The sequence below is a fragment of the Copadichromis virginalis genome, linkage group LG14 (assembly GCF_057382275.1).
Source record: "Copadichromis virginalis isolate Kocher_CV1m ecotype Utaka linkage group LG14, C_Virginalis_male_GT1.1, whole genome shotgun sequence".
Taxonomy (NCBI): domain Eukaryota; kingdom Metazoa; phylum Chordata; class Actinopteri; order Cichliformes; family Cichlidae; genus Copadichromis; species Copadichromis virginalis.
Window position 1 is genome coordinate 36746192 of NC_140631.1, and position 17106 is coordinate 36763297.

At 42.9% G+C, this 17106-nt stretch overlaps 1 protein-coding gene across 6 annotated transcripts in view; it reads left to right on the forward strand.

The window, feature by feature from the left end:
- The first annotated feature begins 672 nt into the window (after nt 1–672).
- The window catches only part of aplp2 (amyloid beta (A4) precursor-like protein 2), a 50674-nt gene continuing 34240 nt past the window's right edge, over nt 673–17106 (forward strand). For 3 of the 6 annotated variants that reach the window (XM_085430696.1, XM_085430694.1, XM_085430697.1), the window contains exon 1: nt 673–998. In XM_085430696.1, the coding sequence (XP_085286822.1) occupies nt 927–998 (72 nt within the window). In that variant the 5' untranslated portion in view covers nt 673–926. The remainder of the gene's footprint in view (nt 999–17106) is intronic. The other 3 variants (XM_085430693.1, XM_085430695.1, XM_085430698.1) reach the window with 1 other exon arrangement.

A 17106-nucleotide genomic window follows, 5' to 3' on the forward strand; every position in this document is an offset into this window, starting at 1 on the left:
TTAGTTAAGTATGTAAAAGCTTATTCCACTAATCTGTTAAAAATATTAAATCATTGGCATCAGTATGTCAGTAAATGTGTGTAAAAGAATGTGTGTAGAGATTATGTCAAATTATTATTATTATTATGTAAACATTTTAAAGCCAACTGTACTCCACATATGTGGTGCAGTAATAGTAATGCAAACCTGAAGATTCAGATGGGTTAAAATTATGCTTCGGGATTCTGCTCAAGCTTTTAAGACGAATAAAGTACAAGCCAAGTGGTTGTGACCAGTAATGCTGCTACCTTTCATGTTGTGTTCATAAATTTTATGTATACATTTATTATTATAAAAATGAAGCGGTACTGACTTTAAGTGACACATGAAAAAGAAACTCGCCCATATTCCTCGTTTCCGGAAACGTTGGCACAAAAGCTCACTGTCTGAAAAAAAAGTTCGTCTTTAAGTGAAGAAGTCTTATAGCCCACAGCTTACTGCAGATAAATATAGTTAGGTATATTTCATTTAGTAAATGACATTATTCCTCCAATAAGTGTCCCAATATTTTGCGTCAGCTGTTAATTCTAATGTGCTTTATATTTTTGGGTGGATGGTGTTTGCGCGCTAGCCGCCTGATGGCGCAGTGCGCACTGCTCTGGATCAGAGGAACCAGGGGAGGGAGGAGGCAGCAGGGGCAGATCAGCCGCGCCACAGACACACAATCCACATTTCCAGAGGAGAGCGACAGTCAGCCCCCCCTCCAACGTTTTCTGTCGAGCTCGGGTAACAAAACAAGCGAAGCAGGACTCGTCTCGCTCGTCGGGGTCTGATCATCAGATTGTTCCCTGGACTTGATTTGGTCTTTATTCTCTCGGAGGTCACCTTACAGAAATAGCTCACAGGATATAAGTTATTTACAGTAGCATTATCCGAGATCCTGGAAGATGGGTTCGGTCCCAGCGATATCTGTCCTTATTTTGGGCATTGTGGTTCCAACGTTGGCCGGCTACATTGAGGTATGTGAGAAGAAATGTTTCCTGATTTACTGTGTAGGCCTACCAGGTTAGTCTTAAGATCCAAAGACCAATGTGGTAGCCTCAAGCAAAAGCTGATTATTTTGCCCTGTCCTCACATGAGGTACTTACGGCTAAGCTTTGCCGATCTTCTAATGAATACACTATGTTACCTTGGTTGATGTGAAATATACTGATAAGACTTTTTCTCTTCCACACTCGGATTCCCACAGGTAGCGGAATGAATTCAGCAGGGAGGAAAGGGTTTATGAAATTTTTGTTACCTGCTTTTTTTTATAGTTGCAAATGCTTCGCCTTGTGTTCATACATATTAAAACTACTTAAATATTACTCAGTTTACTTCCTTTAATTCATTCTGATGCACTGATTGCAGTTTATTGGCGAGTTGACCAGCGTGGGGCTCAAATGTCCTATAACGAGAACTATAGCAGGATTTGGTGCAGAGATCAAACGAAAGACAATTGGTGCTTAGTCAGGCATTTAGGGAAACATAGAACCTCTGCACTGGATCACACACAGTCATGCAGCCTGCTGTACGTCATGAATGTATAGACGATATTACAGAAAGGGGTATCCTTTTACCTATGCAGTCTATTTTAATTGTAGCTTTTCCTGTGTCAACAGGATGTCCACCTTTTATAGCAGACTTGAGTTCCTGCTCTATAGAGTGGATAATATATTTAGAAGCACTGAATTACCTCTCAGTAGTTGATATGTTTGACACAAATGGTCCAATTGTTGGTCTCCTTGTTCAAGCACTCACGCTCTCACACTTGCACACTTATCTACGTGATGTCCTATTTTCCTGCTGGCTCACCAAAACTGTGATGCCTGCAGTGTCAGACGTGTGTGTCAGTGGATAACAATGCACCCATTTTCACAGCAAACAGCCCCACCACCCTCCTCCCCCTCAGAGGTTAAGCATAAGTATTGCTGCTTACTGTGGAAGCAGCCATGACAAAACATTTTAACGAGTTATCTTTTCCTGGCACTTGTATTTAGCAGGGAATGTTTCTCTCTCCTGTATTTGCGACCCCCAAAAAAAACCTCGGCCATTTTGAGGCGGTATTGGCTGGCATTGTGTGTGGGGAAATAATGGTTATTATGTCCCCAACAAAATCTATGCTGCTGCACACTCTACAAAGACCTCTCCCCTCTGCAATGATTGCCTCCTCAGTCAGCCTTACTAACCACACGGACGTGCTGATCGATACAGGACAGACTCTCCTGAGATGATTAATGGATGAAATCAATGAATTTCCTGATCAGTCACCCAGATTAAATTCAGAAATTTATGGAAGCTGCTCTGCATCTTGACTGTAATGCACATGCTGAGGATTCCTGTGGTTTAATCGATGGGTGTCCTGGAGGACGGGCCTTTTTTCTTTGTTGGATTATTGCAGTAAAACACTGCATGGACAGAATATGGATATTCATATTTGTTTTTGCACCTGCCTTCTTTGCAAATACACTTTCTTCACAAAGAAAAAGATTTGATATTGAACCAAACTATGCTGCTGTTAGGTAAAACAGAAATAAAAATGCCTTAGAGCTGAAGAAATAAGATGACAAACCCCAAGGGATAAATATTTTACAATGTATTTATTCAATTTATGATCTGACTATTCAGGATCAACATCAGCTCACAGCTCAATTTATTAAGGTAAAATACATATTCACAAAGGTTAGCTTTTTTCTAAGAATTGAGTTGAACACTGAGGTGTATCTAAACAGACACAATAATGAAGTCAAGCTGTTTTGCCCTTTCAATATAAATATCAGTAGTTTGAACCAAGCAGCCATCTTCCTCCTTTTCACTGCTGCTTTTGTTTGCTAGTGGAGTCGCTGGTGTGTGGAGATTGGGCAATGCTAATGAGGTTGTGGACGCACAGCTAAGGTAGCTGAAGCCACTGAGAGCTTCTAAGAATCACTCACTGTTGCTCAGACATGGTTGTTGCCCCTCTCATCCAATACTCACCTTCCATTGTTCCTCATTTCTTTTCAGTTGTGATTGTCAAGCTTCTAAGAATCACACTGACCATTTGTCAGACATGGTTTTCCCCTTTTATCCAGTATTCACCTTCCGTTGTTCCTCATTTTGTTTCTGCTGTGATTGCCAAACTGCTCTCTCATTTTGTAATTCCGCCTTTTTCGTGTTTCGGGAGTAGCCTGCTGACTTCAGCTGTGCAAACAGTTTAGTTTTGTTGAATACCTGTGAGAGTGGCAGATTGTGAGCTTTTGTTTCTTCAGCTGTAGGTTAGCTTTCTCATCTGGCCATCTCTGTATTGCAGGGTTTACTGCAGTGAGGTTTGTTTTTTTGTGTGTGTGTGTTTTGTTTTGTTTTTTGACCATTTCATTTCAGATCCAAAAAACAAGAATCTGGGTTTTTATTTAAATGTCACTCACTTGTGGAGAATCATGAGTGAACAGCTGCATCTTTTCTGGAGATAATTTGGAAATGAGAAGCAGGTTTACCCAGAGAATTACATCACACACAGGCATTCGCCAATATAGCTCCCACTGGATTAATAGAATACAGAATATCAGGAACAGCTATTACATTCAGTACATTTTATTCTCTACTTACTTAGCAAACAGTGATTATCACAACGCACACAGTGTAAAATGTAGTGTTATGCAACACCACATCACATTTTTGTGCCTGTCATTAAAAAATGTTAGTGTTTTCCTTCAAGCTGGCCTGTAGCATCAGATACATCATCATGTTTCTAAGCTCAAGGCAAGACAGAACTTGTATGGAAGAGACAGCAGTGCTAACTCATGCTAGTAGAGTGACTTTGGCAAAACTCTGTTTACAAACATGCATTAGTCAGAATAGCCTTAGAGGAATGGACGAGCAGAGGTAATCGAGAGAAGATTTTTTCCTCTTTCAACAATGTTTTCTCATAAGCCAAAGCCTGTGTGCGTGCTTATAAGCAAGCTGATATTAAAGTGTGCTTTCAAGTGCATTTGCTCTGGATATGGGCTGATAGTGAACAATTGCATGTGAATGACTGCCCCCACTTGGTTGTGATTGTTGGGGCGGGAGCTATGGAGCTGTCGGTTAGCAGGCTTGAATGATTTCCTATGAAGGCCTTTTGTGTGTCCTTGAATAGCCTGAGACAACCCAGGGTGTCCTTACCATACAGAGGGGATCTCGATGCCCAGCAGAAATAAGGACAAAGACTGCTGGCAATGTTTTATCTGGGAGCATTTGCATTTGATAATGATCTGTCAATATAACATAGTGGGTGGTGGAGCACAGTTAAAGCCTTCCATAGGCTGGTGCTTTTCTTTGCTCTGTAAGCTGTAAAGATTGCCTTTTTGACCTCCACGTTCAGCCATGTCAGTCAAGGTGAAGGCGGTGACATGTGCTCCATCAGCAGAGCATCAGCCTCACCCGCCCTTGAATTTGTAGATTAGCACCTAAAACCTTGCTTTCAATTGTTGGGACAGCCCCGTATCCCAAGAATCCTCTTAGTGACAAGAAACACTGGGTGCTTATAGATCTGCAAAGGGAACGGTACTAATCCCAGAAACCCTGTCCCAACACACACTCATACGCTCACTGATTTCACTCGCCCACACAGTGAGACCCTCATTTCCACACCCTGCAGAGGCAAACTGACTTCAAAGTGGCACAGAAAACAGTGAGTCACCTGTGTGTAATATCAGTGGCGTTCGCTCAACACTGAAGTCTGCTCTATGGCTAACAGTAGGAAGGTATGTCTGATTGAATCTAAGCCCTTAATCTCTAACCTTTCATTTCCTCAAAGATACCTTCCTGCCACTCGGTTCATCTAGACTTTTCTGTCTCCGTCTGTCTCTCCGTCTTTCTTTTCACTGCCTGATTCTTGGCTGATTCTTCCTCCAAGCTTGTGCATGTCTCCTGGAGCGATTCCATCGACAGACACACTCGCGGCTCATCCCGAGGATTTAAATAGAGAGGCCTCATCAGGCGAGCCTTGTTCTCACGATGCCAAGCTTTGTCTCCGAGGCTCTGCGCGCGCCCTAATTATCCAAAGTGAGCAGAGTTGTCTTTTTTTCTTTTTTGCAACTGGAAATGTGTCTGCGTGTGGGTGTGTGTTTGTGCACCCGAGTCCTCTTGCAGCTCTGCTCATCACATATTTAGTCAGTTTTTCTCGGTGAGAGATCCTGGGCGATGGGGACTTGGCTCAGAGTCAGTGGGTTCAAATCAAGACACCCATGGCTGCACATCACTTAAGTTGCATCAGGCCCTCTGCCATATGTAGGACAATCTGCACAGCCATAACAATCTACCCCATGTATATGCAGTCAAGGTGAACGGCACTACACCTGTGTCTGTGTATTCTCAACAATAGCCTGGCTCAGCACAGATGCCAAGATGTCAGTTTGTATGCCACAGTGCTCAGGAATGCATAGCCTGAAGTCCAAAGGCCTCACTTTATTGTGCTGTGAGCAGCTCTGTTCCTGTGATAGCACTGAAAGTAACTATACACTGTGGCGAGTTCAGCAGACAAACACATGCCTTTTAATCCGTTTTAAAGGAGCCCTGCCATTTCGGACTTTATTTTTTAATGTAGTTTCTGTTTGACAAAGAGAAGTCAGTCAGTGTGGGCTGGATAAACCCTGTCAACCCCCTACTCGGTTTGAACGTGGGTTTGTGTGTGTTTGTGTGTCCCCGCAGCTCAGTGAGTCACTCTTGCTGCTTGAAATTTTCTTCCCATGAATAAAATATCTGGTGTGCTATCTATGAGTTACAGTGCACTCGTGTCTGTGCTTATGGCCCCACCTGTCTCACCCTTAGTCCCTGGTTGTCCATATGAGAGGAGGACTTTGTCTACTGTCCCCTCCCCTCGCTCCTGGTCTTATTCAGGTGTGCAGATCAATGAGTCATGTGCAGGCGCGAGCGAGGCCTCTGCACTGATTTGTCTGGGTTTTTTTTTTTCCTCTTTTCTTTTCTTTTTTTACTTGCACACAGTGGGATAAGATAGAGGCAGGCAGCAAAGAATCAAAGAGCCAGTTTAACTGTGTGCCAGGCATTGTTTCCTGCTGTTTGCATGTTCATTTGCATCACAACATGTAAAAGCAAAAATTACTCAAGGGGTGTGTGTTTTGTTTTTTTGGGGGGGGGTTTTGCCCCCCCCCCCCCCTTCCCCCCTCCCCCCCTCAATCTGTTTGAACCCATCTTCAACTGAGTTTCGTCTCTTGGCAAACAAGAGGAGTGAAATCAGACCTAGTTTTCCAAACTTCAATCATAATTGATGTCTTTTCTTGGATGCCATTTTTCGTTTCTTTATTTGTGTGTGAGAGAGCTTGTGGGCTGGTCTGTTTTTCTTTTTTTGTGTGTGGCTATATTTGTGTCTGTCATTATTTTCCACGGTGTGTGCTTGCAGCATGCTGGGAGGTCATATCTTTTGGTGTGTTGTGTCTTGGTGTCGCATTGAACGTGCTTTGGGGCATGATGGGGATGATCACAGACACAGTGACTGCTCTGTTGTTGTTTTGGGATGGCTTGGGTCCCATTTGATAAGGTTTTTCTCTTAACTTAAACTGCATGCACAGGTATAAGCACAGAGTGCCTTTTTTTGATTGGTTAATGGGGGAAAGGTGGTAGTCTTGTCTTGATAAGCAGGCTGAATGACTGGCAAGCTATTTTGCTGCCATAGTGCTCTGTTTTGCTGAGAGCACTGCACAAATGCTCCACCCGCTGCCAGGGAAAACAGAGCATGCTAGTTCCAGCTCCCTCCCTGTCCGTCTTCCTGCTTACTGGGCTTCCTACATATCTCTTCCCACTTTGCTTCTGTGCCTGTAGTAGAAATGCTATCATCCAAATTGAAACCAAGGACAGCACAGACTTCATCCTTTTCTTTTATCCTTTTTTTGCCCCCTCCCCTCCTCTGTGTGTGTAAAGAGATGAAAATGTCAGAACAGTAAGAGATAGAAGCATTGCAGTGTAACTATATACCCCCAGAGAGAGGCCTGCTTCGGGTGCTTCTGCTTCTGCTGCCGCCGTCGCCATCGCTGGTACTCGAGCTTTGTGACGGCCCTGTTAGCAACCAGTCTGATACAGCACTTTCTCAAGGAGAACGTGGCCAAGGACAAACAGCAGCCCTGTAGGATGCTCCCCTGGGGACTAAGACATAACAAGGGAAGATTGTACCCATAAAAGAGAGAAGGTGAAAAGGGAAAACCTGGCATTGAAGCATGAGATGTATTTTTTCTTTTGATCGAATACAGAAAAACATTTTTCCTTTGAGTTTTGCACCCCCATAATTGTGTGTTCTGCTCCTATATTCATGCACTGCAAATAATAGTTCTTCATGCATGGTGGAGAGCTACAGGCTGCCGATCCCCTCCCTGCCCTGACAATGGGAATAAATGATAGATTTTTGTGTGTTGTATAGATTAAGGACAGGCTAAAACATGGGAATGTAGTGTAGTTTGGAAATAAGGGAGTATTTCAGGATATTTACATTTAAATATTTTTAGGAATATATGTTTATTTTACAGGGTCAGGTAGGCAAAAGGACAGACTTGTGAATGGGGATTATTTTTCAGTGTTTTTCAATTTTCATTTTGAAGGAATTGAACTTGTCTTTACAAATCATATTTCTTTCACAATGCCCCAATACAGAGGTCGGCAACCTGCGGCTCTTTAGTCCTTATAGTGCGGCTCCGAGTGGTTTGGGAAAATAAATCTGAAGTGTATTTTATTTATGTTAGTTATTTTTTAACTTGTAGTTCTAAATTGGAAGATTATTGTAATATTGAAATATAAAAATTAAATTATATTATTATTATTTTTTTTTTCATCGCTCAAAATAAGCGTCACACTCGCGGAAGCCGGTATACCCGGCGAAACGCCGTGCCTTTATCGAGACTTTCAACCCCAGGTAGGCCAGTTACGGATCTTCGGATCCACATTATGTCAGTAGCTATTCTCCACCGTCTATGTTAAAAACAAACACCGCTCACGCCTCACAGATGACAGCTTACAGTCCTGCGTAAAGATGAAAGTGACTTCGTACAGCCCCGATTTGCAGACGCTGTGCGCAGAGGTTCAGGAACAGAAGTGTCGTTGTAAACATATCACGGCAGACCCGACGATGTTTGCATGAACATGCTTTTCAGCATCTCTTTATTGACCACTTTTCACACACGGTTGCTGTACGCATACAGCCGGCTGTAGCTTTGCAGCTCACAGCCCGACACATACCAACACAACAGCATAGATAGCACAGACGTTAAGGCGGCGAGGCGTGATTGCGGGTGCCGCTCAGGTGCGTCCATCTCCCCTGCAGCCGCGCTGCCGACCACGCCCCGCCACAACAGTTTTTGTTTGGATCATTTTAGTTCAGCTGGATGTCTTTCCTTTTGTTCTTTAGGAGTTCAAAATGTGTTAATTACATAAATAAAATGTAATTTTCTCTGTAGCACTTCATGGATTTCATAAGCAACACACCTTAGTTGTTCACACAAAGCATAAAGGTAAAAAACAATATATACAGTGTTATCTTCATTTTAGATGTCAAAAAGTATTTGCGGCTCCCAGTGTTTTCTTTTGCGTGGAAACCTGGTCCAAGTGGTTCTTTGGGTGTTAAAGGTTGCTGACCCCTGCCCTAATAAGATGCCTGTTCTGTCAAGCAGTATTCTAGTTTATTTATAATTAAACAGAAAAGCAGCAGATCCTCATGTTGGTGAAGCTGGCCTTTTTAAACTAAAATTTGCAGTTCATATTCTGTTGGTAAGTTACTCAATTAATCAGCAAATTGTTCCTGCACTGAAAAGTCCCCTGAGCCTATTCATTGCTGCTCACAGTGTGTGTTACTGGGTATTGCTGCATGCTCTGGGCTTGATTTTTAGGAAGTATACTTAGCATTCGGTACCCAACTTTCATCCAGCCAGATCTGATATTAGCCAAGCTTTGACCCTCTTATCATCCTGGTAGTATTTGTCTTTTTAATTCTCCAACCAATGACCAGTATAGGTTTCCATTATCTGTTACAAGAGTTACTATCAGCCCACTGCGAAATGACTCTTGAAGCAACAATGACTGCGCATCAAGCCGTGAATTTAGAAGTGCTGTCAGATCACAAGTTGGAGGACTTTTGTTTGACATTATGTGTAAATTAAATTTTTTTTTGTTAGAGCCATTTCAATTTTATGCATTTCTGGCCTGAAATGGGACTTTTTTTCTTTTTCATTACAAAACTGCAGTTAATGAATGCTTCTGCTGCACACCTCAATCAGCCATTTTGATCTGAGATAAATCCCAATCAAGCACTCTAGAGAATTCCATTAGTTTGATGAGATATGAATATGGCTCCGAGCAGAAATCTGAAATAGTCTGCTGTTTTCAGACAAACCCATTAAAAGTCATTTGATCTTCTGCAGCTAATTATAGAGCCTTGTGAGCTGCTAGCTGCCTTCAGCAAACTCCACCTTCTCCATTCCCCACCTTCCCTCCAACCACTCCCCTCAGTGTTCATCACATCCCATCCTTATGTTTCATATTTAGAATCAGTGCGCTATTATTGAGGTGCTTGGAGCTGACAGGCAGGCTCTGCGGCCCAGTCATGTGAGGGCAAAGGGATTTGTCAGCCTCATACTATTTGTCATTGTGCTGATTTAGATTTGGGATCTCACCCAGACAAGTAGCAGGATACCGCAGCAGGGTTTGACGGGCCGTACACTGCAGGGAAAGGAACAGGAGGTGGCAAAGCAAGGTCAGACAGTTGACAAAAAGCGAGTAGTAGACAGGCTTGGAGATGGATGCTCCTGCTGTGAAGTATGTGCCTTCTCTATAGGGACATGACTGATTAGCTTTTGGCCTCAGCACGTCTCACTAGAGTTATAATCTGATTGAAATCCCTTTGCTCTCCCCCTGCTGAGAGGCCGAGGTAGGGCAGAGCAGAGCTTAATGACAGATAAGCATATCTATATTACATCCATCATGTTCCCCTGGTAAAGATGGCGTCCCTTGCATTGCCTGGAGCTGCGCAGGCTAATACAGACGTGTGGGCTGTGTCTCTGCTCCACTGCTCAGGATCTGCAGGGGAGTAGGAGAGGCAGGGAGCTCTGCAATCAGAGCACAGATTCATTTAAAGTCAGCTTGGGTGGTCATGGGAGAGCGACACTGCATGCCGCGGCCAAAGTCAAACTCAGTCGCCATCCATAGCATGCCTCCAAATAGCAATCAGAGTTAGAGAGAAAAAGAATACAACTTCAGTAAGTGACGAAAAATGAATTTAATATAAAATGTAGGACTTTTAATATTTTCTTTCTCTTGAAAATCCATTTTAACATGAAATCCTCAGGGCTTATGGTACATGTAAATTTGTAATATGAGAATGATGAAGGCTGTCTCGCAGTTCATTGATGATAATGTTCCTGTGAGTAAGATTCAGACTGCTGGTCTGTCAGTGCTCCACATTTGGGAAAATGAACATTTGATATTTTGTATGATAAAATGACTTCATTTGAAAAGTTGTATTTTGTTCTCTAACTTTTGTGACAAAGTGATAGAGAGGAGTCCAATTAACTCAGATCTGGGATTTGCATTTGAACAGCAGTGCTAAAAGTCACAAACATTAAGCTGGTCAGTCTTCAAATACCTTCTGGGTGTCTTCAGGGAAAGTGCTGGAATTTTGTTGGTTGTAAAACCTCTTGGGCTGTTTCATTGTTGTTGACCAGCAACACAACCGCTTTCAGCACCACTGCGCTTGACTAATCAGTGACATTTTAGCATAGCCGACCTCTCCCTGAACTTTTCTGATCCTTTAGAAAGCATGGATGTTTTGGGGTGGTTAATCATTTAGACTTTATTTATAACCAGGTTTGTCAGCTGGAAAGGTCTCTTCTCCTGTGGGGGAGCTCCTGTAGTCAAAATGCTACCATTTGCTATTTACTGGATGTCAGAGTAAAACGGGGCAGGCTACTTGACGTTTGCATTTTTCATTTGGTTTCTTAATACTGAACCCCACAATGTTAAAACTGGCTGTGGCATCAGAGTCAAATCCCTGGTATCACTGGACAGGTCAACAACCGTCTCCTCATACACCGTGAATCTGTAAGCTGCTATCATTTCCTGTTGTCACACATTTTGGAAACATTGCTACATGCCCTTGATCTCCTCCTTTCTCCAGCAGTTTTCTGGCTGCACTCCCGCCCCAGGATGGCCTCACCGCAACTCATGGCTGCATTATAGCGAGCGAATGTGATATTTCCATGTTGCCCTTGAAGCTGCTTGCTGTCAAGGTCGGCTCATGCTGAGCACCGTTCCCCCCGCCAGCCCTCTGATTTAGACACTACACTATGTTCTTCCTCTGCTCTCTTCTCTACTGCACCGCACATTTTGGACAAATTGGCTATTTTATGTCTTACTTTGTTCACTAGAACAGTCCGTCCTTGTGCTTCCTTCACCCGGCTCTCCTCTCAATATACTACTCGTCAATTGCACCTCTCACCTCATAGCTGCTTTTTCCTCCTCACTTCCCCAGTTTCTCTTCTGCTTGCTCAACAATTACATGCTCATTAATTGAGGGAGTTCAGGCAGCTGAGAAAGACATCAGTGACAGGGCTGGAGGCCTTGCTGAGGTACCCTGTTACTGGTTCCTTTATTGACAAGTCTGCCTGCCTGTCTGCCAGCCTCCCTGGTTCTGAGGAGCAGCGGTGTGGTGCTGCATGCTGATGAGCATGAAGTCATCCAGCAGAAAAATGAAAAGGCAAGAGTGGGAGTGACGAAAGGAAGGAAGGATGCAAGGTAGGAAGGAAAGATCCAGTTGTGTTTTCACTCAACTTGGAGGACATGAAAAGAAGAGAAGCTAAAGAAAGTGAAGGAGCACAGGTCATTTTTCCAAAATCCCCTCTCCTCAGCATGAGAGATTAGGTGACTATGCTCTAGCAGATGAGAAGGAGGCACACTCCTGTGTCTAATCCTCCCCTTTTAAACTGCTGAGAGTGCAGTACAAAGTAGGGGAAGAGTCTGCATCCACATAAAGTGGCCTGTAGAAAACACAGGCACATAGTTCAAAACAAGCTGAGCCACGTCTAACAGTTGCCTAAGCTCCAAATCTCCCGTGAAGCCACTTCTGGAGTCCTCCCCACCACCTGCTTTTCCGTGCCTGGTTATCACTTTTAACTGAGCTATCGCTTCATAACATGACTTCAAATCCCTCACAAAAAGCCTGCATTAACTCATTAACTTGTCCGCCTTGGTGCCACTAGGCTAACCACACACATGACACTTGCAAACACACAGCCCATCCATGTTTACTCAACTCACTGACTAAAAAGCACTTCCCACACAGGGGCTTTTAATAAATGCGCAGCCGATGGCCAGTTTAATCATGCTAATGTGTATGTTACACCGGACAGCGTGTCGGCTATTTGATCTCCACTGGTTCGCGAGAAAGAGCTGGGAGAAGAATATACAGGGGAGGAAGAATCTGAAGGGAAGGGAAAACATGAGAAAATGGTAAATTTAGCAGTAAGTAACAAGAAGGAAGCAGTTGTGAGGAAAGAAACATTTTTTTTTTTAGTATAAATCGTATTATTAATGTTGTTATTATTACAACAGAGGAGCCTCCTGTCAAGCCAAGTATATATGCATTCTTTTGACTTAGTGGTGAGGTTAGATGTTATGTCTATTTTAGTCATAAACATCTGGCATAGTGATGTCAAGAATGTAATCCGCTCCAGGACACGTGGATCGTAAGCTGGGATAGAGAGGGCTGAGAGGGTCGCCAGCTCACATGCCTCAAAGAGGGAGTGAGACATACGGACAGAGCGGGAAAAACAGGCCGAGAGGTAAATGTAGAGATGGCTGAGGGAAGAGGAGATAGGCTAGCAGAGAGTTGTCCAGAGCACTCAAAGTGAAAAGAGATGAAAGGAGGGGGATGAAGGATTGAAGGGATTGCTCATGCTGAGAGCTTTTAGTGGGCAGAAGAGAAGAATGGGTGATTGTGGTGACAGGAGCTCTGCAGAAGAGACACGCATGCTCAGCATACCGCGCAGCTGTGAAGATGCTGCAATAAATTCACCTGAAAATGGACCTCAATCATCGCAGTCCTTGAGTTATTAGTGCAAAAATGAAAAGCAATTATCTTCTTCCTGGAAGAAATGGTTTAAACTCCGGTACATTACTTATGCAATCATGCACCTGTTTAGCTCGCAGCTAAGCAACAAGCTGTGGGTAAAGCCCTCGGTGTAATTATCACTTGATCGTTGCAGCACCAGACTTATTTCCAGTAATTTCTCTAACTTATTTTAATCCATATGCCAACCTTCTGTGCACAAAACATCAAGGATCTTAGACTCTGAATTTTCAGCATGTTTTGCTGTTTTTCACAAAATGATAAATTCTTAAATTCAATTACCTATTTAAAAAAAAACTCAAAGTAAGAATTGTGACTCTTAAGTAGCAATCACCAATTTATAGTCTCTTTATTTCCCATTTTAAAGCTATTGTGACAGCTCATTGCTGTGCTTTACGAGCCAGCCCAGGAGCGACGCAGATCAATTTTTCATGATGGATAATTATTGAAATGGTTTTGCGATAGATGGCAGACTCTGTTTTATTCTCTAATAGTAGCATTCTTCAGCCCTGCCTCTGGCCTTCAGCACCTCTTTGTTGCTGTATTCCCTCCCCGACTTCTCTTGACAGTGATTGGACTAACAAGGAAGCTTTAGTCAGCCCCTTGCAATCACTTGACGTGTTTCTTCCCAAATTTGCAGCATGCACTGCAAATTCTACTCCCCAAGCAGAATCAAAAGAAATTTGCTTCCTTCCTCCATCTACTGCTCCATTCACTGTGCTCGCTGCCTCCCGCTCATCCACCAGAGAAAAACCAATCTGCTCTGTATGTAGCTAATCTAACCAGGTAGGAGGGAAGACCAAATGCAATATTATGATGGTTGTGGATGGTCCTCAGGCAATGTTTGATAGGGCTGGAGAGGTGAACGGGTTGGAGAAATATTCCAGGGAGATGAATGCCGTCTGAAATCTATGTCAAGAGGGGCTGTGGTGGAAATGGCTCTTCATTTCCCTCCTGCTCTGCTCTGCTCGCCTCGCTTCAGCAGCAGCTCCTGCCCTCACAATGAAAGAATAATAAAACACAGGATGCAGCAGGCATCCTCATGTCAGCCATCAGTAACTGAACAAACGGGCATCTGAACAGCAGCTCAGTGTGTCTGACGTGCCACAGATAACAGCTGAGAGAAAGATGGTGTGACCACACAGCACTGACAGCACTCATGTGAGAAAATGTATTACAGGGGAAGCCTGCGTGAAGATTTAAATGGAGAGGAGTGAAAACCTTTTTCCTGTGATGTCACAGAGTGGACACGTTAATCGTATCCGTGGCCTTTTTTTTTTCTTTTTTTTTGTCCCTTTGGTTAACCTGTTGGACTCAGGTTATGGATACATGATGCACACTTTGCATGGACTCGTGTTTTTGTCTCTGATACACTTGGACCATCTAACCATACTGTCTAAAGGCAAATTCTACCTTTGTATTAGTTATTAGTTATCAACTCATGTATGGTGTAGAGAGTCAGACTCAGCATTTCCATGAATGTATCGATCATGTTCATGTGTACAGTAAAGAAACAGGTTGATTTGCAGCAATGCACAATGCAGCCCTGTTATCGATTTCAGTTTGCCAGCACAGCTGGGGGTACTAACACTGTGGGCGTTGGCGATAAAAATTAAAAAAACCCACAAAAATTCATTCTGCATTCAGAAGGCCTTTCACCACGGATTCCCAAATGAATGCAGTGATAGGATAAAATCATCACAGCTGTGAGAACTTCTACAAACCCTTGGCAGTATTTTCTAATCTCAGAGGCACTCAAAGTCTTAGATCTGTTTCTTTAGCCATTTTCCCACATGAACACAGACAATATCAGGAGAATGAAGTCAGCACTTTGTCTGAAGTTGTCCTTTCTCACCTGTAGCACAGAGCAGAAGATAGATCGCTGCAAATAGATTTTCACTACTGCAATTACTTTGATTTAGTTGAGAGGGCTCCCTGGAAAGAGCGTGCAGGAGGCAACACACATCATGTCTTCTTGAACCACATGATTAGCTTTAGATAGCTGGCAGGATAACACCACAGAGTTTAACGCTGCTTATATTTCCATCCATCCACCTCCCCATATCCACTTAAGGGTTACAGGAGGGTGGAGCTTACCCCAGCTGCCATAGACCTGAGGAAAATGGACACAGAAACGGGGAAAACCCTGACTGTTTTGCAACCTTATTTCCCACAATCCTTCACCCAACCAGTTGGTGCATTCAAACCCAGGACCTTCTTGCTGTGAGGCTAACCACTATGCCACCATGCTGCCTACTCCCTATATTTATTGATGAAATGATGATGTAAATATCACACGGCTCTTACACTACCTACAATAACATCAGGTAACTCACTATATAAACCCACGTTACCTGCTTGTCCTGTAAACATGCCATTGCAGACTGGAATCACTTTGAATACCTTATTTGCAATGTAAATGTCACAGAAGCAGGTTTTTACCTGTTTTAATCAGCTTTCTGGTAGAATTCTTTATCAAGCGAATGAACCTTTAAATCTATTTCACCGTTGTAATCCCACTCTGAGCTCACTGTTGTAACACTTCATCAAATGAAATGCAGTCCTAATGAGGATCGTTTCTCTTGACAAAACAACAGACTCTCATCAAGTTTGTGAGTGTTTATTTTTTTTTCTCTGAATGAGCTCCATTGGTCAGGGCGAGCCTGCAAGACAAGACCCCACTGGCCCACCAACTGGAGCTGCATATAAATAGCCCAGACGCACCTTCTCCCCAGTGAAAAGACTGGAAGGAAAAAAGTACTTTGCTCTAATTAACAGTGTTTTTTTTTCTTTCCTCTTGGCCTAGTATCTCTCCACTTTTAGCCTTTTAGTCGGCTCTTGTGTCCACAACCTCTTAAAATGAGACGTAGCATAATTACAAGGTAATGATAACAAGGAGCATACAGTTAGGAGTACAGAGATGAAAGTGACAGCACGCAGGCAATATTCTTGTGACAATACGGTGATCCTTTAAGAGAGGAGAGGAAAACAAACATGAGTGAAGTAGATGTCAGCCTTCTTTTTTTGTTAGAGCAGTTTATAGCAAGCAAAGGAGGGAAAAAGAGAGATGGCATTTGTATGATTGAGCAGTGAGAGGCTGCCATGAAGTTCATCTTGAAGAGATGCATTTTCAGGCTTTGACTGAAAATGTGAAGTGACTATGAAGGCCTACTAATAGGGTCCCAGCTGCTTGACAGTGCTACATTTGGAAATGATATTGAGTGACTGTATATATTAGGAAGCTGCAAAAATGGTCAGAGTACCAGCTAAATCTTAAAATTGGCTGCTAAGCATACAGAGTCTGGGTGAAGCAATGTGGTGATGCTTTTGTGAAAGTCAGCCCGCCTGGGATCTTTTTAACTCTGTGAAAAGTTTAAAGCAGACTGCATTCAGACACAATGTGAATTTGAATTTGCTCTCACTTTGATGGCTGAAGCGATTTTGCAGTCATCGGCTTTTCACCACAAAAAGCCAACAGACAAATACTCTGACTTGCAGGTCCTCCATTTTCACACATGTTCGTCCAGACTAATTTAGTTTCATTCCTGTCAGGGAATCGTACATCAGCATGGAAAGATTTAAAAACATTCTCAACTGGAATGAACATCTGGTAAAAGTCAGATCTTTATGTGCATCCAAATATCTTTTTCCAGTTAAATCACCACATTTGTGGGCAGCTTGGAGGTTTGACAGGTGGTGGTAATGATGTTTTTAGTAAAGTTAATGAGCTAGTTATTCTTACTTATTTGTATTTGCAACAGCCATTTAATTTAAAATACACCCCCAGGCCCCCCACGATCCTGAATTGGATAAGCAAAAGGTGGGTGGATGTTTGCTAATGTATGTGAATGTAGTCAAACTCAGCCCTGTTTTGCAACCTTATTTCCCATAATCCTTCACCTCTAAATCGTTTCACGTATTGCAGAAATAGTATAACCACACTGTAAACTTGGATAAACACTGACTTTCCCACTGATGCTGCAGTTTTACCTAGAAATTTCTTTTTATAT